This window comes from Dermacentor silvarum, chromosome 4, assembly GCF_013339745.2.
Source record: "Dermacentor silvarum isolate Dsil-2018 chromosome 4, BIME_Dsil_1.4, whole genome shotgun sequence".
Lineage (NCBI taxonomy): Eukaryota > Metazoa > Arthropoda > Arachnida > Ixodida > Ixodidae > Dermacentor > Dermacentor silvarum.
The window spans coordinates 30,681,623-30,706,639 of NC_051157.2; the positions used below are offsets into that span (position 1 = coordinate 30,681,623).

General features: G+C 41.7%; 2 protein-coding genes across 5 annotated transcripts in view; both read right to left on the reverse strand.

Moving 5' to 3' along the window:
* Nucleotides 1–1,860: 1,860 nt before the first annotated feature.
* Nucleotides 1,861–9,096, reverse strand: LOC119449708 (WW domain-binding protein 4-like). The gene is made up of 8 exons (XM_037712946.2): nt 9,002–9,096; nt 6,515–6,587; nt 5,515–5,577; nt 5,337–5,408; nt 5,067–5,274; nt 4,468–4,550; nt 3,879–3,964; nt 1,861–2,151 (listed from the first exon to the last, which is right to left on the reverse strand). Coding segments are annotated over exons 1-8 (813 nt in total). The 5' UTR covers nt 9,004–9,096; the 3' UTR covers nt 1,861–1,925.
* A 5,187-nt stretch (nt 9,097–14,283) lies between these two features.
* LOC119448483 (U3 small nucleolar RNA-associated protein 18 homolog) overlaps nt 14,284–25,017 on the reverse strand; it is a 51,057-nt gene continuing 40,323 nt past the window's right edge. For all 4 annotated transcript variants that reach the window (XM_049665404.1, XM_049665402.1, XM_049665401.1 and 1 more), the window contains exons 10-14: nt 20,347–20,434; nt 18,466–18,589; nt 16,207–16,381; nt 14,811–14,947; nt 14,284–14,392 (exon numbers count right to left, since the gene is read on the reverse strand). In XM_049665404.1, coding sequence (XP_049521361.1) covers nt 14,368–14,392; nt 14,811–14,947; nt 16,207–16,381; nt 18,466–18,589; nt 20,347–20,434 — 549 coding nt within the window. In that variant the 3' untranslated portion in view covers nt 14,284–14,367. The remainder of the gene's footprint in view (nt 14,393–14,810; nt 14,948–16,206; nt 16,382–18,465; nt 18,590–20,346; nt 20,435–25,017) is intronic.

Consider the following 25,017-nt stretch of genomic DNA (forward strand, 5'->3'; position numbering starts at 1 on the left):
AGCATTCATCCTCTATCTGGCCTTCATTGTATGCAGGAATTTTTTCCCAAGGATTTGCACAGACAGGCAAATAGAAATTTAACAGATTGTAGCATTGCCAATAGAGCATGTGTTGTAAGTTTAATAATCCCGTAATTAACTTGCAGGGAAGCATGGCCACAGGCTCTCAGGTGCACATATTACCTTCGGTGACGTCCCACTCTGGGTATCATTGGTTGATGGTTACTGTTCATAAATGTATTTAGAGAATTGCTGCAGGCAATACAGCAGTAAACAAAGATTTAGTGAACCTTGGTAGAGCAGGCAGAGAAGTTTCCTCAAACTTTATAATGGTCGTCATGGGACCATCTGCAGACTTGAATTATCTCTGTTAAAACTGCCACACCAGCTAAAAATTCCACCTGGAAATTCTTGCAGGCTCTTAGGTGCTCACTCTTAGCAGCGGACACTACTCTTATTGTGTGCTAAGTGAAAGTTTACAGATTTGCTGAAGTTATTGCCCATTCAGGAAGAAAGGGTTGGCCGATACCAAAGCAACTCTTCTATGAGCACTTGAATACCAACACTGTGTTTCCTGAGAAACTTGGCAGCTGTGTTATAAGAAATATAACCTGCTCATAATCCTGTTCTAAATTTTATTATTGCTAGAAGAATTATATGGACATTCTACGTAAATTTCCATTTTCGCCATGAGGTTCTGTATAAAGTCCAAGTGCAACAAGATTGTGGCCGCTCCGTAAGCTGCAAGTGCAAGGGTGAGTCAAGAAGAATCGTGAACTGATGCGTGGCATCTTGCATGCGCAAGGAAGCGGGGTGGGAGGATTTCTTTCCCGAATATGGGCTGTGAAATCCACTGGTGTTCCAGCCAGTTTTGTCATGCAGTGCATGAGGGTGGCCAATGGGGAAACTATGAACTGGACCGCCATTGTATTTCGAACGACATTTTCGATGAAAAAGCGTCAAATGGCCGATTAAGCGAAAAAAATGGCATCTGTCGTCATTGGCTGCGACGCCACGTCATGAGCGTGCCTCGACGGAGCAGAGCGGGCGAAAGGGAACACATGCTGCTGCGCTAGTGCGCCAGGTCTTGCGTGAGGGGAGAAGGCATCACCACAAAGCGTCACCCTCACTCTCGGAAGCCAGCGCACCGTTTGTATCTCTCTCTGTCACCCCCAATGGGCTTAGCTGCTGCGTGTGCCTGCCGGCCTTGGTGGCCGCTGCTGCTTCCTTGGTCTCTGGTTGGGCAGGATGTCAGTGGCATGCAGCGCTGGCACCGCAGGCTGCTGCTACTGCTTGCTGGCTCTGGCAGCACGTACCGCTATGGTACATTACTCGGAGTGCAAAACTCGGACCGCTCAGTGGCATTCAACTGGACATTAATGCTTTCAAATTGACAACTCATAAGAAGTACTTAGGTGTCTTCGGATTTTTGTTTGTGACACACATCCTGGATTAAATGGACATGACCTCACTACAGACCAATTTCAATACTGCAGTTGCAACATGCACCCAAATTCAGTTACTAAAAAAAGGTAACTGGTGAAACTTTATACATTAGCTAATTGAGCATTGTGATTTGACGTCCAAGTAATGTTTCCTTTTCAAGTAATCCATCTGGAGAAATGAAATGGTGCTGACACGGGCAAAATCTTCTTACAATATGCTGTACGTAAAAAAATAAACTACACAGGTTATTTCGTGTGCGAAGCTGGAAAAAAAAAAAAAGCTTGTGTATTAGTGTACAGAGCATGACATTTTTTGGGGCACAATAGGTTTTCTCAGCAGAACGAAATAATTTTGGAGATTTAGAGAAATGCTACAGTTTCTCTTTCTGAAAAAATTTGAAAAATGACTGCAGTATAAAATGCATAATGTATTTACATTTATTTACATACAAGGCACAGAATAAACACATACAGTCTGGTCTAGTCATCATCAGTTCGTTGCCTCACATTCCGTTTACCTTGACAGCCAAGTTTACTACGCTTTTTGAATACAGAACTTGTGTCTTCACCTTCCCCGGATTCAAGGCTACCCACAGTCTTTTCCATAAACTTCATCTTTGTGGGGACGTCCTTTGGAACACTAATGACAACCTCTTCAACACCTTCTGGCTTTTTGGGAAGCTGCAAATCTATCTTCGGTGCCTCCCTGGAAGTTAGAAGTAACGTGTTGTCAGCAAGCATGCACTAAAGAAAAAGGCACTTGGCCGTCTTAAATATGGAATTTCTGGGCGACATTAAAGTTCACACAACAGCTGTAGCCTTTGCAAGTCTCCTGAAACAACTTCTGCATACTGTGAATAACACAGCTCATTAGGTACACAATGCCATTTCAGTTTTCTTAGCAGTATGAGCAGCGAGTGCTTGACAAAAAAACAACAGTGTCAAACACAGAAAGACACCCACTCCTATCCATGCAAGTGCTCGTTGTCATTCAACAGTGGTGGAAGTGAAACCATAATGTTGCACCCTTATGTCACAGCTGTTAAGTGTACATACAAACATCGAGTGCCGGTAGATCAAAGTTCTGCTCTGTCCCATATGCAGTTAACTGGAAAAGGACTAGCATTGAATATGCAACATGGGAACACACCATTTTGAGAAGCATTGACTAGAGAAAGGGGACATGCACAAAAAAAATTTTGACGACGGATGTTGCAGAAAGCTGACTTGGTAACTGATGGTCTGGCCAATATACTTCAATATAGTTGTCACTGAAGGTTCACCAAAAGTGTGTTGCTGAGAACGTTCGCATCCCATACAAGAATAGAATTTTATAAAACGCTCTGCACGGAAGTAAAAGGTAATAAGTTTGTCAGAATGCTATCGGTGACGCTTCCTGTGATGCATTAAGTACAACTGCGTTGACAAAACGACAAGTCATGTAAGCAGTAAAAAAAGTGGGGGGAGTATTAATGCACAATAATGCAAGATATCCGATGTCTTTATCATATGTGCATCAACTTGCGCAGCGGCAACGTTACTGCATTTATAGATATGTCAGTATGCTATCGGTGACCTTTCCGTGATGCATAAAGTACAACTTCACTGACAAAACGACAAGTCATGCAAGCAGAAAAAAGTGGGGGGCAGAATTAATGCAAAATAATGCAAGTTATCAGATGTCTTTATCATATGTGCACTGACTTGCGCAGTAGCACCATTATTGAATTTTTTACAGTGAAGCTGTTTATGGCTAAGGTTCCATGCATTCTTGTTCTGTGCTTTTGTTCTGCATTTTCAAGATCAGTAGACTCCCAGGTAGATAATAAAGGTTTCTCAAAGATTTGCTGCTGTGCGACCCACGTCGGCCATGTCTATGTTTGCACCACCCTCTCTTTGTCGACGTTCCAAGCTCTCGCGTATCTAGTTTCCTTTCCTTCCACTCTCTCATGGTGGTGGTGCCGTCAAAATGTCAAGTGTGTCTAGTTTCCTCCGGGTCCTCGGGGCGGCGGTCCCGTCGTCCACGCGAATGTATATATTAAAAAAAAAAAAAAAAAACAGAAAGACAAGTAGCCATTCTCCATTTTGAATTTTATTTCTCTTTCGTCGTCGTAATGAGGAGGCCGGGTATAGTCCGGACTCCCGAGGAGCAACACGCCTACGTGCGAAACAGCTTCGCTGGTCATCCACCTTCAAAGAGTGGAATGGCTCCTGATTTTCTTTCTTTTAATTACAGCATCCGTTAAAGTAGATCCCTCTCTTTAAAGATCTCTTCCTTCTTGTCCTAGCTGTGTCTTTCCGGCACTGTTCTGAATTATGCATTTTGCAAATGAACACATAACCTGCCTCCCAGACAACTTCAAACATTCCAGTTACTGAGGTCAGTAAAGAAGGCCTACAGTCAACGCACAGATATACCATGATGTGACTTACATGGGTTTGACCGCTTGCCACTCTCCATATGGACTTGCCCTGGGCGCTGGTCCTACACTTGAGTCGGGTTCCTGCGATGAATCGTCCTGCAAATAAAGGCAATAGATTTGTCAACACCAGCACTTCTAGCAACCAATGCTAATTTGTCAATGCTTTAGCTCTGCAGTGAAATGCATGAAAGAGAACCTTCCATCATTGTTGCGCAAACGCACATTAGTTTGAAGAATTGGGACTGAAAAGCGAGATGCTCGTGCTTCACCCATTCACTTTCGTTTCTTCGCGTTCATGTCCATGTCCTGCTGTCATACATTAAAGGGGCCTGAACCACCCTTCGGGCTTGGTGAAATAACATAGTCCGTGGGTAGCATATGCAGTTGTGCCAAGTTCTGCTGTCGGGTCCGTGAAGCTCGCAAGCGGAGCGCGAAGTCACCTTTTTCTCAAACGCTCTTGTTTCAAAACGCTCTTGTTTCAGTGTATTCTAAACCAATGCACGAACTTTCTTGCTTGTTTCTGCTAACATACTGTTACGGAGGCACACTTTAGAGAAGAGTGCTGGATGATGGGCAATTCAGCTATCAAGTACTCCTACCTCTGGTGGTACACTCTCATTGGATGATCCTTGCTGGTCAGAAAGCGGCACATAATTCGCATCTGGCTTCTCCCATGAAGATTCTGAAAAGAAGCAACAGAAAGTCTAATGAGAAGCTATTTTCCATAAAACCATAATTAGATTTAACATCTTCGATATTTTACATAAGCTCAGCTTATGTGCACAATTTTACCGGTAAATGTATTGAATGAACAAGACTCATCCAATATGATTAAGCCTGCTTTTTGGTGTCTTAAAGGCAACTGTCCATTCAAATAGTATGGTTAGTTTTCTTCAAAGCCTACAAAGGAAACTGAGGGGTTTGGATTTTTAATTCACGCAAGTAAACTCACAAATCCAATGAATTGATTAAGTAATTGATCAAACATAATTATTAACCAATCTAAAATTTTAAATTGATGCTTGGCCCCAGTAATAACAAACCATTTCCCCCTAAATTTACGAAAATAAAGCTTTAAATTAATCTAAACTGCTTTAGTGTTCCTCCTTCAGTGTCTCTTTAAAACCATTAAACCATTTATGTCCCATGCATTTTTTTTTTTTTTCAAAAAGGAAAAGAAAGCAAGAGAGAAACAAACCTCCAGTTTCCATGTTCCAGTAGTAAGTCTCTCCTCCTTCAGTGACACCTTCAAACCACGACACTATTGGCGCTGCTGGAGCAAGTAAATTTGCTTGCTCTTTCTCTGCAGCCTTCTCCTTGAGCTTGGCTTCCTCAGCAGCATACCTAATCACGTCGATGTTCGAACCTCCGGTCTTGACGTCTTTTTGAAATGCCTGCAATGCAGCCTGCAACACGCGTCAACAGGATTACTGAACTGAAGCTGCAACGAGAATTATTCCGTGCTCACCTGGTTAATTCCATCCATAATGTTTTCATAATTCTGCTGAGCTTTCTGCATCTTCTTTCCTTTCTTCATGATCTGTAAGCACCCAAAAAGTTTTTACAACGCAAACATCTAAGTATCAACGAAACTTTTGTTAGCAGGCTGGTTCAACTCTTGTGGTACAAAAAACTCTGCTTCTTACCTCTGTGATCCGCTTCTGCACATTGGCCTGATGATTTTTGCCCCTCTCGTGAAAATCTATGCTCTGAAAAGGACACACAAGGATGAGTAACCATTGTTGTCATTTTTTCCTTGGAAAGATTAAAACAGCATTCAAAATTTGCTGGAATTAGGCTGAATATTTTAGAGCGATAGCCCTATTACTCCAGGTACATACCCAGAAAACGCCTGGTTCCCTAAACCTGACCTTCAAGCTCAGCCAAGGTCAAAGCGCGGTGTGTATCTCATTTCTACCAATCATAGAGCGCTGCGCACCCTGTGCTTTCTAGCAATTATAGCACGCCATCCGCGGTGCCGGCCCGCCGGGGAAAAAAAAAAGCCAGAGCACTCGCCTTCGTGCATAGTGTTCACCACTAGCGTTTCCCAGCAAACATTACGGCTACAAAGCTGCAGTTGCCGGGAAGCGTGAAAGCAGTCAAGGATCTTTGAATGCTATCACATTCTACTTTTAAAGGTGAGGCTTAAGCGTCTCCCAATTTTTTGTGAATTCCCTAACCATCCGCTAGAAAAATTTTTAATGAGAAATAACAAGAAATGTAGTCAAGAGAAATATTAAAATAAAATATATCCAGTACTATGACAGCAGTGCTGCAGATAATAAAACAGCTAAGATCTGTGCTGTGCAATCTGTTGAGTGAAATCTGTTCACTGACTACCTTCCAAAATATACTCCATGTTTTAACGAATGAAGTATGCCAGAAGATTAATATGAACATAGATTCTTGTAAAAATCACAAAGGAAGTCTGCTGGAATTTGATAAATATTTCTGCGACCATGAGAAAAGTCTACTACGCAAATCCTGGTGAGACATCCACTAAAAAATAATCCATCTGCCAAGGCTAATTTTATTGCCACTAAACAAGCCTAAAATCCATCATATCTAAAGGAAACTGCAAATATGACAACACTGCAAACCACAGGCAAAAGACAAGGCTCACGTGACAAATCTTGCACTACTCACTGCTTTATTGTCTGCAAACCAGCACTTGCAGGCATCACAAAACTTTTTAGGCTGTGATTTCCAGTAGTCAGCCCTGAAATGATCAAAAACAAGTCAATAATCTCCTCACCAGACTGATTTTGCAACAGGCCACATATGCAAACTGAATCCCCAGACATGACATGACATGCATTAATTATCAGCGTGCTTGAGGAGAAATCTGACATGCAATAATGATGTAGCTCAAGTAACTGCAATTTTGTTTGCCTGAGGCTCTAATTTCACATTCTTTGGTCAGCAAGGAGTTACTGACATGTAACTAGCAGTGATGATAGTATACAATATGCCAAGCTAGTAAAAAGGAAAGTGATCGACAGACCAAATCCAGTGCTACTAGACAGTAGCAGCATCATAAGGAATTTAGAAGTTGGAAAACTTTGAACCTACCAGATATTTTATTATGACATCCATTTCTCTGGTACACAACTTGAAAAAAATGCATTCACCTAACAAGATTATTTTTTAATTGCTCTTATAATTCTTACAGTATAACTTAGGGGGCACATGCATTGAGGTGCCCTTCACACATAGCACACCCTAGCAAGAGCACTCATGGTCATTATTTTCTCAAACATTTTTGTTTCTTGTAAAAAATAAACTAACTTCCAAATGACTCACCAAACAACCAAAAGTAACAGCTAAAAATAAATTTGGGGCAGAAAATACACTGTTTAATAAAGGGCTCCTCACTAGATCTGGTGAAATTGTAATGATTCTAAAATGCACAAATGAGGCATGTGAACATAGAAGCGTTGCTCACAGCTGAAATTGTTCATAATCACATACTGATATTTAGTGGTTTCAATGACGAAACATGTTTCAATAACAAAACACATGTATTGTGTTTGTATCATATAAACATCTGTATTTACAAATGCTGAAAGATGCATATATTGACAGCCTATAGAGTCTATAGGTGTTTTATTATATATGTACAAAATCTCTACAAATATACAATGAAGTTGTGGCCTCACACTCTTTGTGGACTAATTAATGTCGACAGAGACACAGCTGGATGAAGTGACTGAACATGTTATGACCTCGGTGTATAGACATTTTGTGGACTTTATATATTTAAAAAGACAAGTCTGAAAGAAGGCAAACCAGGCTATAAGACGTCCACGTACAATCTATGGGGGTGTCTAAATTCCTTTTTATAAAGAAAGTGAAAAAGCAACCTGCTGCCATAATAAACTTTGGCTGTTAGTAGCTAGCAGTACAGTTGCATGCGGGGCGAGTTGGTTCAATAAACCAGCACAAGAAACTGCTTCACACAAGAAGCAGAGAAGTGGACGGGACAAACGTTTTCGACCTGCCCACTTCACTGCTCCTTGGGCTGCGCATTTTTTTTTAAATGCTATTTAATGCAATTTTAATGCTAGTGGGAACTTTGCCCACTTGGCAGTATGTCTGTTTGTATCTAAACTCTTTCACCCAGTGACCCAAGTTGTCTACTAGCTTGGGCCACTAGGCTGGCTCCTGTCTTGCCGAGCAGACATGGACCACTGGGTATGTGGCCGAATAGATAACTTGCTAGGCTTTGCAGACAACCTGGGTCAGTGGATTAAGTTTGTGTCTGTGGGTATGTGCCCAGACAGACAACTTCAGCACTGCGTATGCAATATCGGTATGTCATCGTATGTGCCCATTCTTGGCCAATCCCCTAGAATGGATGTGCCAAGGTCACCACAATGGGTACTAGCGCCCCAACCACGACGGATACATCTGCGTCGAGCACAGCCGCTTGATGGAGAGCCATTGCAACGAAACCACTGCAGCCAAGATATAGGATAGGGATACTGTGGAGTTTCAACTGAGATGCAGTGATTACGAAACATAGATCGCCACTTCGTGTGCCGGCAGTGCAATACGGTGTCGCTACATTGTTTTAATGCTAATCGCATTAACGTCGAAATGATGTTGTAGATCGAATGGCTTCTGCCAGTGTGTGTGTGTTTTCTTTTTCTTTATTATTATTACATTAGCAGCTAGTGGTAATGTATGTCCTTGTCGATTAATGCTACAAGTGCGCTGGAGTACGGCGGCAACGGAAGGGTCCGACACAGTCGGAACGACAGTTTGTAGGCACTTTGAAGCCAAACTGCTTTTTAGCGCTTCAACGACAGAGCATCACGGTGATGTGTGGAACAATTCGATTCAAAAGTGCCGAACTCAGGTTACTAAGGATCGACGATTGTCATTCAGCAAAATATCGATTACCCAACGGCAATTATACCGTAGATGCGTGATCTCTGCATTAGAGAACTAATTCACTATGCAAATGCTTTGCGCGCGCGTGCACGGACGCTACCCGAAAGCAAATCCGAGTGCTGCTCCGAGTATGTCCGGTATGTATATGGCAATAATCAGCACTGTTGTTGCCCTGATTGCACGGCAAGCAGCGTTGCCATGTGAAAATGTGGCACTGAAAATAATGGAGAAGCTTACATTGTGGTACGAAAGGTATAGATCGCAGCAACGACGATTGCACGACGATGCTCAATTCACCATCTCCAATGAACACGGTGGATTGCTTTGGATTAGCTTGGCTTTGGCTTAGCTTGGCTTTAGATTAGCTTAACATTTATGGTGGCTTTGTGCAGTTTGTGCTAATGTAGTTTCGTTTTTGACCAAGTCACTAACTGCTACTAGAATGAACGAGGTTCTTTACTGAGTCCGCAGGTTTAAAATGAGCAACCGAAATCGTCACTGGGATCTGTGAGATGAGTGACCTCGCGGATCTCTCAGAATTACGGAAAATAAGGAATGTCGCGTTATTATTTTTTTCGTTTACTTGCAAATTATTGCAAGATCTGTTCTTAAGCACACGAGCATTCTAAATTAATATTTGCAGGAGTCTGTTAGAACATGCAAGCATCATAAGAGGGCAAGATCTTAGGCTGTGGTGATTAATATTCGTTTATTTGCTTTGTTACAATAATAAAGAAAAAAACACGGACGAAATGAAAAAAATATATAAAATAAAATAAACGGGACACAATAAATGTTCTCGTTAGTCTTTCAATAATAAATGCATTTTTAAATTGGTGTAAAGATGTTGCGTTTTTCATTACAAGTGGAAGAGTGTTCCATATTGATATGGAGGTGAATTCTACGGTCTGTTTACCATAGTTAGTGTGGATTCTTGGTATAAGAAAATTGTTGTTCAAGGCGAATCTGGTGGTACTGTAAATGAATGAACTTTCAGGTTCCAAATGGGCAATCTATGTTTGCCTTGAGAGAAATTGGTTCTTAGGCAACCTAAAGTCCCCAAATAAAAGCAAAAAACTATCTATGCACTTTAAGGCAAGTTGATTAAAAGTATCATTGGGTATGGTAATCAAGTGCATAAATGAGATGCACAAGAAAAATCATACACACAAGCACTTGCCGACAGCTAATGATTGCAGCCAGACGGTGAAACCACAGAAATACACCCCTTCTAAAGAATGCCAGTGCTTATCACATTGTCTCCATTCTTGTGCTTGTCTGTTTTTGCCCTCAATTTTCATACCTCATGAACTCTCTACCAGAGGGCTGTGAGATGGCTCTTGCAAAACTACATGCAAAACATTAAAAATTTGTTAGTCATGCATGCATCATGATAGAAGCACAAGTTCCTAGGTACGTGCGAGTACACATATGCCCTCATGCAACCCCTTTCACATTATAATGCACATTGCCTTCAATGCTTTTCTAAATGAACTCGCACGCAATTTTGTAAAATATTCATCCCAGGTACGAAGTCAGGTGCATGCAGATCTGCATAAGCATTTTCTTGCCATCACCTTTTGTGAAAATTTACACAAATTTGATCTATACCGTCTTGTCGTTACAGACAATAAAAAGTGTCACTGAAGTGTCCTTTGAATACCGCTAGTCGACGTGAAAATCCAGGAGGAAACATCAACATGCCAACCTACGTACTATACAATGTCACACCTTCATTTCCGTGTTTAGGACAGGAAAAGCACTTTTTATGACAAGGAACGAGCATCAACAGATAGTTACATTCTACACCTTATTAACCGGTGTAATTAAATAAATAGGTTTTTCACATTGATAACATACCAACCAATAATAAGAACCAACCTCAAGAAGTGATTACATCCCTGAGTTGTCTTTGGGTTCGAGGGGAATATGTATGTCAACTGTGGGAAAAGTATTGGCAAACCAGATACACCTTTGCCTGGACATATCTGTGCCATAAATCACATGCACTCGATTAAGGGACACATTCGTGTAAAAGTTGCACATTCAACTTGGCAGCACAAAATCTAAAGAAATAAAAATTAGTTAAAAAAGATGTCCGAAGACATTGTGCATGGCATGCGGTGTCATCAAATGTTGTGAAAAGATTCAAAGTCAGAATCAGAATTTATTATTAAAGGTTGGGACATATTACAAGTATTTAGTATACAGGAGGAGGTCCCATAGTCAAAGACTATATCGGGACCTCCTGTACAAGAGCAATTATGACAGTTTACATCTTAAAGCAACAGTAGCACACAATAAGGTAGTACACAAGCAAAAAGAAAAGAGCGTTAACAAAACAAAATACTCAGTAAATTGTAAAGAATAACAAGGTTTAGCATATCTCATGGTAACAAGAACAATTGTGTGGAAAAAAAAGATGGAAAAATAATAACCGTTTATTTGCTTTGTTACAAGAATAAAGAAATTAAAAAAAAAAACAGACCAAACGAAAAAAAAATATATAAAATAAAATAAACGGGACACAATAAATGTTCTCGTTAGTCTTTCAATAATAAATGCATTTTTAGTTCTCCTTTAAATTGGTGTAAAGATGTGTTTTTCATTACAAGTGGAAGAGTGTTCCATATTGATATGGAGGTGAATTCTACAGTCTGTTTACCATAGTTAGTGCGGACTCTTGGTATAAGAAAATTGTTGTTCAAGGCAAATCTGGTGGTACTGTAAATCATCAGGTTATATGGTGAAAATGTATCAGTGGTAGCTCGTTATTCAGAAATCTGTAGAAAAAAATACCTAGGCTGTATTTAGTGAGTTCAGAGATGGTAAGGATGTTATTCTCATGTAGTAGAGATCTGGCATTAGAAAAACATGAACTGCAAGTAATTATTCTTATGGCTTGGTTCTGAACTATCTGGAGAGATGCAACATGGGTATTATAGGTGTTTACCCAACATACTATACCATAAGTAATATGAGAGTGGACAAAAGAATGGTAAAGTGAGAGTACTGTGGTACGCGTTAAGTAAGGGCGTGTTTTAATTAGGATGCGTATACCGTAAGCTTTTTGCTTTTTTATGTGAGCTATATGATCTAGATATTTCAAATTAGAATCAAGTAGAATGCCAAGGAAATGTGAACATGAGCTTGGAGGAAGACAGTAGGGACCAAAAGTGATAGACTGAATGGATGTTAAGGTTCGCTGATGAGAAGAAAATACAACAAATTTAGTCTTAGTTGCATTAATAGATAACATGTTCACATTACACCACCTTAGAATATTTTCTAAATCAGTATTTAGTTTAGTAACGAGAGATGAGATATCCTTATGAAAGGTGAATATAGTGGTATCATCAGCGTATAGAATGTATTTTGTGGAAGAGAGACAATTAGGTAGATCATGAATATAAATCAAAAACAGAGGTGGCCCCAGGATAGAGCTCTGGGGCACACCAATGTTAGTAGTTCGCTGATGAGAATACACATTGGAAATAGAAACAACTTGAACTCTGTTATATAAGTAGCTTTTTAGTAGTGAAAGGGCAGGACCGCAAGTGCCAATTGCCTCAAGCTTAGCAAATAGGATATTGTGATTTATGCTATCAAATGCTTGCGTTAGATCGATAAAAACTGAGGCCACAAGAAATCCTTCATCGATAATTTTTTTTTTTAGTTGGTCAGTAAGATGGACGAGTGCCAGCTCTGTGGAATATCCAGGACGAAAACCAAACTGGCATGAAGAGAGAATATTAAATTTAGAGAGGTACTATTTCGTTAGCCGTATTTCAATTAGTTTCTCAATAACTTTCCTGAAGAATGGTAGAATACAAATGGGTCTGTAGTTATGTAGTAATGAGCTATCGCTTTTCTTTAGAACTGGGATGACTTTGCCACGCTTAAGTTCACAAGGAAATAAACCAGTCTTAAATAATAAATTAACCAACGCCTCCTATAAAGACTATGCCTGGAAAATAGCCCGATTTAAAAATAGAGGATTCTTGTAAACATGCCGGCGCGCGGCGGCCGGGAGCCGAGTAGCTGGCTTGTCGCGAGCAGGCGACACCTTGCCGACCGCGCGTGGTCACCGCTGCTATATGCAGACGATGACACTCAAGTGGTTTCTTTATCGCTGTTCCGAGATCATGCGAGTCACCTTACGGGGCTTTTTGTCGCTGGTCAATTTGTTTTAGTACAAAATTTTGCTCCATAGCTGCAAATTTCCGCGCGGTGTCAGCAGTGCTGAAACCTACGCCGGCGTTTTTTTTTTTTACAGGGATGCTGGCGGGAGCTCGCGCTCTCCGCTGGCGGACAGCGCACTGCCGGCTGCTCCCGGCTACGCCATTGGCTACGCCGATGGTGTCACGTGACCAGGCGGTAGGTAGGCGAGCGCTCTCGCACGGCACCTGGTCACAACATGCGGCAGGGAGCTCTCTATGGGAAAAAGAGCGACGTTCCAGGCATTGTTTATTTAGGAGGCATTGAATTAACAATAAATGAAAGTATATCTGAAATTAGGTGCGCAATTAATTTAATGTTGGCAGGAGGCACCTCAACAATTCCAGCGCTTGTTATTTTTAGATTATTTACAACAGAAGCTATTTCTTCTGGCATTGTAGGAAATAAAGAGAATGAATGAGGGAGATGGTTCATCCTGACTATTTGTGTTGGAGGAGGTAAACTGTTACGAAAGAAAAAAACTACTGAAAGCCTCGGCTATATCAGGAGGGGATTTGTGCTCTACTACATCACTTAAAATTCTGGATACCTGGCCTAGTCGTGTGTTTCTGTTTAAAAAGGGGTTTTCAAGCATATATCACGCCATAGATGGATGGCTTAGAGGATGACTGCATCCACAAGTATGCAACTGAACCAAGCCTAAAAAACGGCGACAGCAACAGCGGTGAGGACTAGTTGGGCACCAGGTACCTGACATGAATGTGTGAACAAATAAAAGCATTAAGAAAATAATATTGGTTACTCTTAGTACAATGGGATCACCGAAATCACGCATGGCTGGAAAAAGTGGATAGAAATGACCTGCCTCAGTGTAAAGACTGCACCTCGACATGATAATGTAAAGAAAGTGTGGCCCTTACACAAGGGTATACGGTATTTTCCTAGCATTAGGAGGTGTGCTACAAATAAAGGTGGCAAGGAAGCAGTGGCATTAGGTGCTTCCACAGGCTGCGAGCATGAGGCTAACCTAAACATTTACTTGTAGCAAAACATAAATAGTACTATGATTAAATGTCCACTTATGTACAGTGTACACATGGGTCACATTGTATGACAGGCCACAGAAATCTGCCACACATACACCCCAGACCAATAAATTTGTCATTTTGTGCAGACGTTTCCTTGTTTTCACCTCTATTGTGAATAAGGTGCTATGCAGTAGCTGAAATGTAATTGTGCGGTAATGTTTTGTGGTAGGCGTGGCTAGGGAACTTGTACCCTAACAAGATGAATTTCACAAGTATTATTCATACCCGTATTCACCGGCAATAGAGCATCGGGGACACAAAGGTGAGATTTATTAGAGTATTTTACAGAGCCATTTTTCTCCAGCTGTGACTTTTAAAAGCATGTCTTGAGATGGATCAAAAACTTGAATAGTGCTTGAGCCTGAAAGTAAAGAGAAATACATGAACAAATGTTATAGGACTACTCTAAATATACTTCTAAGATGAGTAACCTCATTTATTAAAACTAACATGGAGGGCTGTATTTTGTTATTATTTTCCTAGTTGATTCTTTTTTGCCATTTGTCGCTGGCTTTTGCATGTCACCATGTGCCAGTTTCACCAAGAACTGCGCAGAATAATCATCGCTGTAATGGGCATGCCGCCACATGCCATTTAGCACAATGAAAGAAAAGAAGAGAATAGAATCAAAAGAAAAGAATCCTTCTAAAATACAGCAGATACTGTCTATAAGCAGACTTTACAAGTCCATACAACTTCACTTTCAATGTTCCTTAGTGAATCGAACCATAACTTTCAGTAGCTTTCCAAATGTACCTAAAGGAAAGCACAATCTTTACCTGAACAAATGTGCAGTTCCCAAATTGTTCCCGCACAGAAAGTAGCCACTGTTGGGTGATATGTCGATACAGTTTGAGTATCTGAAGTCGTGCTTTCCTGGGAAGTTGGAGAAGGCAGTCAGACTAGGAAAATGGACCTGTAAAAATATAAGTGAAAGTACTGTTGTCAACATATCCACAAACAACAACCTGGTAGTGCTACATTTTAATCAACTCAACCTGTTTCCCAATTGTAAAGCTTACTTTCCCACACGAGTTTGCAAAGCTAATGGCAGTGTAGCCAGTGTTTTTATTTGGCATGTCTTGTGCACAGTTTGTGCATTTAATAGAGATGCGAGACGTAGGCATGGGTTTTGTGACAAAAACACACGTAACAAACAAGCATCAACATATACAACTCATGGATCAGCAAATGTGCAACTCGGAGAACTGAACTTGTGATGAAGGAAAAGTGCTTATTAATATGTTATTGTATGCTTTAAAAATCACAATACATTGGAAACATGAAAATAAAGCAGATTTCACCTGACAATATTTTGGGGCTTTCACCATGAAAAAAAAAAAAAAAAGCGAGATACAAATCAGCTAAATTATATTGAGTATGTGAGACTGCCTGCATATACTACTATACAGGGTTTTTCATTTTAGCTGCACCAAATTTTTAAAAATTGCCTGGGGCAGATAGCATAATTATAATCCTTGAGCTAAACTACTCGATGAGGCGGCCATTACTTCCACGAGAAATAAAACCGCTTAATTGAGTAATTAACAGAATTACGCTAATTAAATTTTAATTATATATTTTACGGCACATATTTCAATCTACGAATCATAGCCCCTGAGTTCGCAAGGCATATACACTTGAAATGAATTCTCAGGACTGGGCCAGTTTCGAGATATTAATTTTCAAAGCGTCCCACGAAGTACATGGGCGTTTCAGTTAACTTTGTGCTTCAATGCATAAAACAGCGTTTTCCTCAAAAACTTAACTGGAACGCCCATACATTTCGTCGGACACATTAAAAATTAATATCTCAAAACTGGTTCAGTTCTGAGAATTCGTTCCAAGTGGATACGCCTTGCGAACTCAGCGGCTATAACCCGTAGACTAAAAGATGTGCCGTAAAATCATTAATTAAAAAGTTAAAAAGTGTAATTATGTTAATTACTCAATTAGCCGTTTTGATTTCTCGTGGAAGTAATGGCCGCCTCATCGATTAGTTTAGATCAAGGATTATAACTGTGCTATCTGCCACAGGCAATGTTTAAAAATTTGGTGCAGCTAAAATGAAACACCCTGTATGTAGTATTGTTGAACTGGATATGCAAACGAAATAGAAGTAAAACTAAAAATGAAGAAAAAAAAATCATAACAGCAAGGGTACTGCGTACTTACCATCTTGACAGCGTTGGGTTTGAAAGATGAGCTCATGGCTAGCAGTTCCGATGTGCAGTTGAACTTCAAATGAGTTACCTCTGTCGTAAGGTTCATAATTTCTTTTAGAGGAGCAGGGTACCTTGTTTCAAGCAGCTTAGATGTCTCGTAGACATTCACCACACCTGAATCAGACCTAATGGCCATAAAGAAAGGAAACAGATACAACACATAAAGCATAGCTCATTATTATACGGTTGTAAAGATCACAGGGGTGGAAGCAGGCTCCAACGTGTTGGAGCAAGGCTGGGACCAGCAAAATGACCGTTTTGGCACAGCTTTGGAGCAGCAAATACAGTGAAATCTCATTGATACGATCTTCACGAGATCCGGAAAATAAAGCGTATCATCCAACATATTATCCAACCAAATCGTATTATGGGGGAAAAGAAAAAACCGTATCATCCCGAAAAACATATTACGCAGAATCTTATCAACGAGGTTCCACTGTTAGTTGTTTTGGAGTCACTTTGGAGCAGTAAATAACTATTTTGGAGCAGCACCGGAGCAACAAATTTGTGGTTTTGTAGCAGAGAAAGTGAGTTTTGGAGTGGGGCGCCATCTTAAGAACATTTAAATAAGCAAACTTGTGCTTTCAACAAGTACAAATGCTTCTCCTAACCAAACCGAATGCTAGTGCCTCCCAGTATGAGCTGCGTAAACCAGCGGTGCACATATGCCCAGTGTTGCCTGAGCAGAAACTACAATCGCCTAAATATAGGGAATAATAATTGTAATAAAAATGCCATTTTGGCGCAGCTTGGTGCAGTAAGGGCAGTTTGGAGCAAAACGGCGCCATTGCCGCAGCACTTCCACTCCTGAGATCAGTACATACGTTACAGTGGTTGAAGCCCATGATAATGTTCACCAAAGGACCAAAAAGTTGATTCGTTAGAGAAATTTCTCTAGTGCAAGAGCTCTGCAAGATTTCAGAGCATGGCTGCACAGTTACTTGCCTATCCTCTAAATACATCCCCTTTCTATAACTATTATTATTATTATATATTTTATTACTATTCTCTCTCTTTTTGGACCAGTATTTTACCATGTAGATTCTTGATCACAAATATGCTCTGTAATCACTGAAAACCAAGTGCTCAGGCTAGTTATTCATGCAAGTGCTCAGCTGTTTCCAAGTAGCATGCTGTGCTGATCAGTTTGAACAGAGTTGCTATTGATATATCTATGTACTTTTTCATGTAATGGTTCATGACACTGAGCAAACTTTCCTGATGTTGTGTAGCAATAAGGCTAAATATGATGATACTGCTTCTAAACAAATAAAATAAGCAAGAGTTCTGTGTACATTTCTACTGGTTGCACTTGCGTGTGGTAGCCAAAGCGATGGCCGGAACGAAGCGAACTAATGTATGTTCACACAGTTGTGACGATCTTGTTCATTCACATTATTTTCTCAATGTTTTTTTAGATGCCTTCAACTTAACTCTTTCTCACCTGTCGAATGTATACAATTTATCGCCTATAGTACCCAAAACTGTATGCAACCAATACCTTCTTATGTGAGTGCTTGTTTGTTTTTACTAATTTCTGACTTTTGAATGTTTCTTCCTGTTGTTGTTGTTCCTGTTGTTTGTATTTAGTAGTATTTTCACAATATGCTAATTTTAGGTTGTAACTAAATTCTCCTATAATACTCTAATGCCTTATGGGCTCTGTAGGTATGTATATATAAATATAGGTATGTATATAAATGAATAGAGCAAATAAATAAATAAATTTAAATTAAGTTATGAGGTTTTACGTGCCAAAACCACCATATGATTATGAGGCACGCCGTAGTGGGGGACTCCGGATTAATTTGGACCACCGGGGTTCTTTTAACGTGCACCTAAATCTAGGTACACGGGTGTTTTCTGCATTTCGCCCCCATTGAAATGCGGCCGCCGTGGCCGGGATCCGATCCCGCGACCTCGTGCTCAGCAGCCCAACACCATAATTACTGAACAACCGCGGCGAGTTAAATAAATAAATGACACCACAACAGATCTACATCTTGGCTATTGAAACCAAACCGGTTCATAGAAACAAGCATTATAGTACTAGTAAATTATTTATGGCGCTACGATGTTTGTCAGTGTTCCTTTTCAGTGCTTAAGAAGGTTCTGACTATTATTTAACACAAAGAAATGAAAAGCCGGAAATGTCATGTCAGCACTCCTTTAAGAGACTATGAAAACAAAACAAAAAGAACACGCATACCCTGAAGCAAGAAATTGTCCGTTAGGCGAAGCAGCCAGAGAGAGCCCCTCTATGCATCCCTGATCCGTGAAGCGTTGCCGGCAGCGACGACTCTTCATGTCCCATATGCAGATACTGTTGCCACCTGTGCCGGGAAGACAGGAAGAGCAGGACAGTGTTTGCAGCTACAAATATAACACATGCTATTACATTAAGCGAGTCATTTATTTAGTACTGCATCCAAATGTGGTATTGAACAATATGCACAGAGAAATGCCATCTCTAGCAAAATTAGTACGAAGAATTCAGCTCAGCAGTTTAGCTGGTTTCTTTCACGGCGAATTTCTTTCATTTCACGTCTGCTATAGTCCTATGTCGACATCATAGTTTGGAAATAAAATGTGTCATGTGGTGCATATCTCGATACGCCCAGTCCTTCAGCCAAATGGAATAGCCTGCCTCATCACAATGCTACAGAACACAACGCTAATGAATTTCAAAAACCTATTCGAACACATCTTATGTCCTGACAGGTATTAATCTGAGCACAATTTTTCGTTCATATATATTTTTTAACACATGTCCTCTCTTTACATTTTATTAACAGTGTATCCCGCTTTTGTAGGGTATAACTGCAGTGTTCCTTTCATTTTATTTTTTAACATGTTCTCTGCTTACATGTCTTTTTAGCTGTGTGTAATTGGAACCTTATTTAAAACAATTTTTGTATCTTTCATGCTTTGAATCTTGCATGACAGAGGACCTTTAGGGTATATTGAAATAATAATAATAATAATAATAATAATAATAATAATAATAATAATAATAATAATAATAATAACAGTCTCAACACTACCTGGAAAAATGGCTCTTCCTAAAATACATTCCCCTCTTCCTGTATGTTTTACTAATAATTTTTTTTTCTGCTTAATAAAACAAAAGGCACTTCTCTGTGTCCTACATCTCAGTTCTTTGTGTTCTATTATCAGCCTGCACAAAGCAGTTTGTTCCTTGCCTTTCCATCTCTGCGCAAAAAACTTCGAAGCTTGTATTTCATAAAACAATAAAACTGCTCGCACCATACACAGTATTACTCGCATATTTACTCGCTTTTTTTCCCCAAAAGATATGCGCAAAGTTGGGGGATGCGTTCATTTTGTGGAGTAATATTTTTAGCGATTTTTATGCGCAAGCGCAAGTAGCCCGGTAGTGAAATTGGCAATGGGATGTTTGCAGCTGCGAAGGAAGCGAGCGCCAGAGGAGGAAGGTGCCTGGAGGTGGAGAATAAAATTGCGCGCCAAGGAAAGTACGAAGGAGCGCACGCCAAAGCAACACCACCTACAGGAAAGTCTAGGTGGCATTGAGCAAAGCAAAATGTTCCATTGAAAGCATGCGATGGTGAGCTGACGATAACGACTGAATCTCGCGCGCGCAAGGGAGGAAAACAGGGAGGAAGGGATCTGTGATGCTGACAGAGAGTAGGCACCAGGGCGCACCGAGGGACGATAGCTTCGTGTGCGCTATAGTACCCATACACTTGAGCGCCACCTCTAAAAAGTAGCAGACACACGGTATGATTCCATGTCTGATAGGGCATCCGACACAATCGTAACCACCGGACGCCATATCAGACGTATCATACCGTGTGTCTACTACTTCACAGCAGCAAGTTAAGGGTGCGATCATTATGCGTGGAAAAAAAACACACTTCTTGATTGCTGCGTTCAATATGTGAGTGCATTCATTATGCTAGTAAATACGGTAATTTTATTAGTTACAACAGAAATTACCTAAGCTTAGAAGCAGTAGGCAATGTGTAACTCTTAAAACAACAATACTTCATGACCATAGCACAAGCTGAAACCAAGAAGAGATTCCCTGGAATAATCAAAAGCCACTTACCAAAAGTGTACATCAAAGAGCCATCAGGTGCAAATGCAACGCTCTTCACCTGCTTATTCATCTTCAGTGTGTCCAAACACTCCTTTGACTGAAAAATATGGAACGATATCATCACAGAAAACATGCACACATCACCTCTAGTCACAGAGAACAGCGCTAATAACAAGTCTATGAAATCTCACAGAGATCACAAAATTCTGCAACTTACCAGCGCTTGTTCGGCAAAACTAAAATAATTCTCGTGAGGCAAATTTTGTTTAATGCAGGAAGTTCAACAGGTTTTAAGTGCCTGTCAATATAAAAGCTACTCCAATAATTAATGGTTTTATTGACTTTTTCTTGATATTGGACATTAGTGTTTCAGAGACTCTCAAGCACACATCACAGGAGACCAATGTGCATGATCCTTCCAGATTATTTCTACCAACATCTGTATGCCCCATTCCTGTCTCAACTGTGAAAGTGGCCACTGAGATATTTGTGATGAGAAAGCTTCAAATGGCCCATTGAGCGAAAAAGCAGGTGGCATCTGTAGCTGCGAAACGGCACCTAGCTTCCCATTGGCTGCGACGCCACGTCACAAGCGCGCGAGGCGCTCCCGTGACGCTGACTCGCGCTTGCTGCTTGGGCCTCGACAGAGCACAGCGGGCAAAAGGGAACACCTGCTGCTGCGGTAGCGTGCCAGGTATTGCTTGAGGGGAGAGGCATCCCCGTGACGTCACGTCACTCTCGTTCTTGAAAGCCTGTGTTATCCGCGCATTCCTTGTCCGCGCAAGCTCTTGCCTGCGTTCTAACTGCACCTCAGTAAGGCCAAATCAAAACGTGGCAAGCGTCTCAACGCACTCGCTTGCCCGTGAGGAGTTTATAACTTGAAAGACAGCTCAGCGGCATTAAATTGGACATTAACGCTTTCGTATTCACAACACATAAGAAGTGACTAGGTGTCTTGAGATTTTTTTTTTCTTCTTTTGAAAACCTCTACAGTATACAGCTAGCGTACAGGTACTGTCTCTGAAGTCACGAGCTGCATGAAATATAACAAGCATTACTACACAGGTGCACATAATAAAAATATTATCAACGTGAAGTAAAAGGATGCTACGGCAAAATTCTCTCACAAGTGGCTACAAGACACAAGTCATCTTGTGAAGTTGTTCCAAGGCATGGACAATTGAAAGCCTGTCTGTCTGCTTACAGATGAAAAATAAAATGAGGGTGCAGTAACGTGAGTCAAGTGACCTCTTCCTTTGTGAAGCCCAGGGGTGGGACTGCCCAAAGTCATTTTGGAGCAATTTTTGGAGCAAGTAAAATTACGTTTTTTAGCAATTTGGAACAGACAAAATTTCATTTTGAAGCAGTTAGGAGCAGGCCAATCTTCATTTTGGTGGAATAATGGAATATGGCAGCGCACTTTGAAACCCCGACGAAACGCAGAATAAACCAACACGAAGCACCTAGTAGAAGCGCGCTCTGCAGCTATAGCGTATTAGAATATGGAAGAGTGGGTTGGGTCAAGCGGCGGCACTGCGTATGCTTTCCTGTAATGCCGAAAACATTGTTGGCACTACGATCAAACTATATATTCCCACGCAGACGCTCATGATCATAGCGGAAAATGTTCTGAAATTATGCGGTCCAGTCAACGCGGTAACAATTTTTGGGTCAGCATGTTACCGCACACCCAGAGAGCAGCAATTAACCCTGGGCTGGTGTAACGTAAAACTGTTCCAATCTCTTTTTATTGCGATAGAAACTATATGGACGCTCCAGGTGCATTTCTGCCATGATGTTTCGTATAAAGTTCAGGGGCGATACCATCATCGCCCCACACCATATGCTGTATGTGCGGGTGAAAGCGTGCGAGTGAAAGCGTGCGAGAGTGAGCGGACGACGGTGGCTCAGTCTCGCGCACGCGAGGGAGGAAAGCGAGGAGGAAGCGTGCAGCATTCTGTGAAACGCAAGGCTCCGGGGAGAGGGTAGGGAGGGCGTTTTACTCCGGCGGCTGCTGCATATGGCGCGGCAGCGCGGGCCGTACCTTCAAAGCGATCTGCTATGGGGACAGAGTGCGAGTACTGATAGGTTCGTGTGCGCTGTGTCTTCGCTGCTTAGTTCGCGTTGAAGGGAGAGGCAGCGAGACGGTTAATTCGCTCGCTGCTGCTGCCGCACTTGCTCACTCCAGGATTTTGACGAGTTTCCGCAGTCATTGAGTGAGATATGTTTATGTTTGCTTGAGCGTGTGTGACACCATGCTTGTTAATTAAGTTAGTAAGCAAATGTTTACAAGTTTATACCATTGATAAAACTACTATCCATCGTATATCTGTCTACTAATTTGCTATCGCAATCGATGCTTCGCCTCTCGGGCGAAACTGCGACTTTTTTATTTCAAAGCCGCCATTAGCCCTTTATGATAGGTCACAATGGCTCCGGCCTTGCCTATATGTGTGCATAAAAAAGTAACAGTTTCGCCCGAAAGGCGAAGCATCGATTGCAATAGCAATTTAGTAGACAGCTATACGAAGAAAAGATATTATATTGGCCGTATAAAGTTGGAAACATTCTCTTACTAACTAAATTAACAAGCACGGTGTCACGCACGCACAGGTAAACATGAACACATCTCGCTAAATGACTGCGGGAACTCGCTGTCAAAACGCTGGAGTAGGGAAGCGCGGCAGCAGCAGCGGCAGAGAGCAAATTCTATCTCTCGCTTCAACGCGAACATAAAAGTCAAAAGCACAGCGCATACGAAGCTACCTGCACTGGGCGTACTTTGTCCATGCCACAGATCGTTGTCAAGATACGACGCCCACATGGCCGGAGCGTAAGCAGCAGCCGCCAGAGTAGCCACGCCTTTCTCTTTCACGCGCACGAGATTGAGCCGAGATCGTTGGCTGACCCTCACAAGCTTTCCCTCGCACATACCGTGTACGGTGCGTGGTGACGATGTTATCGTGTCCGCCACGCCTTTCTTTCTCACGTGCACAAGATTGAGCCGAGATCGTTGGCTGACCTTCGCAAGCTTTCCCTCGCACATACCGTGTACGGTGCGTGGCGACAATGTTATCGTGTAGACTTTATACGAAACATCACGGCGATGGCTAAAATGCGCTTGGAGTATCCATATAATTGCTACCGCAATAAAATAGATTGATATAGTTTTAGGTTATACCGGCTCTGGGGACAAAGACGCCCGCCCGCTGAACCCGCGCCTCCCAAATATCTAGTTCGCTCGCAGTGCAGCACTGCTAGGCACACTCAACCGTATTCTAGTACACTCTAAATTAAAATACAGCCTCCCTGGCCGTTCCAACAGCAGCAACAACAGCCGGGAGAGGCCGCGCGCGCGCCGGCCATTTGCCGTAAGCGCCGAAAAGAGCGTGAAAATTGCGAGAAACTGTGCGGGAGGCGCCGTCGTGTGATTTGCGGAATATAATCGGCTGCACTCTTTTTCGGAGAATGAGTCCGCTCGCTGTTCGCGACCACTGCCAAAGCACACATGCTGAAGCGGTTCTGGCGCAGCGTGGCGCAATTTCGGTCATTTTTCTGTGTTTGGTGCACGAATTTGCGTTTGTATCAAAATGGCGCAATTGGCGCAGGAGTCCCACCCCTGGAAGCCCTATCAAGGCAACCGTAAAATGGCCAACCACACTGAATGTACTATAATGCCTTTTTGAAGCGGTGTTTTCATGGCCTCTTTATTCACAGTTACATCAGCGTGTATAATGTGCTACTGAAAAAATAACCGCTCCGTCTCTGCTGCCGTTTTTAATGTGGCACCGCAACAACTTCGGACATAAGTAAACTTGTGCAGCCGGTAAACCATATCGTCACAAACATCTGAGCCAAATATTGTTTCTGTATGTGCAGCTGGGAGTGCACACATTGCCTAAAGCGGCCCCTGCTCATTCCTTTAACTACTTCAAAACCCCTGCCACTTTCCTTCCTTACACTTGTGGAGGAGGAAACACAATGGTTACTAGCGGAGTTCTTTAAATGTCAAGACAAAGCAAAGGCTCCGGCAAAAGCGGAGAAATTTCATCACTGAATCACTTATGATGTGGTTCACCAGTGCCAAAGACAATACGATACATCGGTGACAACAATGAGTCGATTTAAAAGTATCAGCTTATGCATTAGGGTTATGAGAAAAAACAACCATATATAACGATATGTTATGACTACATGTCAGATACAGCATTGAAAATAGAACTGAGCTTGACATTTGCATTGCCAAGTTCACCTTGAATGGACGATGCCGAGATGAAAAGTTTGCCCACACACACATGCGCTGCCATTAACGCACGTGTCCCACCCGCGCACCGATTGCGAAAGCCAGAGAGAGCACAAAGAGTTGGCGCAGCAAGCCACAAGATGGCACCAGCTGCTTCACAACCACGTCGCCCACAATCGTACTAGTAAGCGCCGGCCGTGCGGGTGAAAGAAAAAAAAAAAAAGAACCAGAAAGCTCGCCTTCGCACATCCTCGGCTGCCCGTAAGGAGGAAGTAAATGCTTCTTGCAGATAGAATGAATGCATGTATGTATGCACATGCTGCCTCTGAAACCATGATGCGTTCCAGGCGTCCATCGTACTGACTAGTAGTCAGCAACTCCGCTGAACAAAAGGCACAGTATAATTTGTGTGCGCCCGTGCTTGTGTGTGTGCACGC

Coding starts and splice junctions, on each gene's coding strand:
- LOC119449708 (XM_037712946.2), bottom strand. Junction 5,409..5,514: donor TGCAGAAGCGGATCACAGAG/GTAAGAAGCAGA, acceptor GGGTGCTTACAG/ATCATGAAGAAAGGAAAGAA. Junction 2,152..3,878: donor TGGCAAGCGGTCAAACCCAT/GTAAGTCACATC, acceptor TCTAACTTCCAG/GGAGGCACCGAAGATAGATT.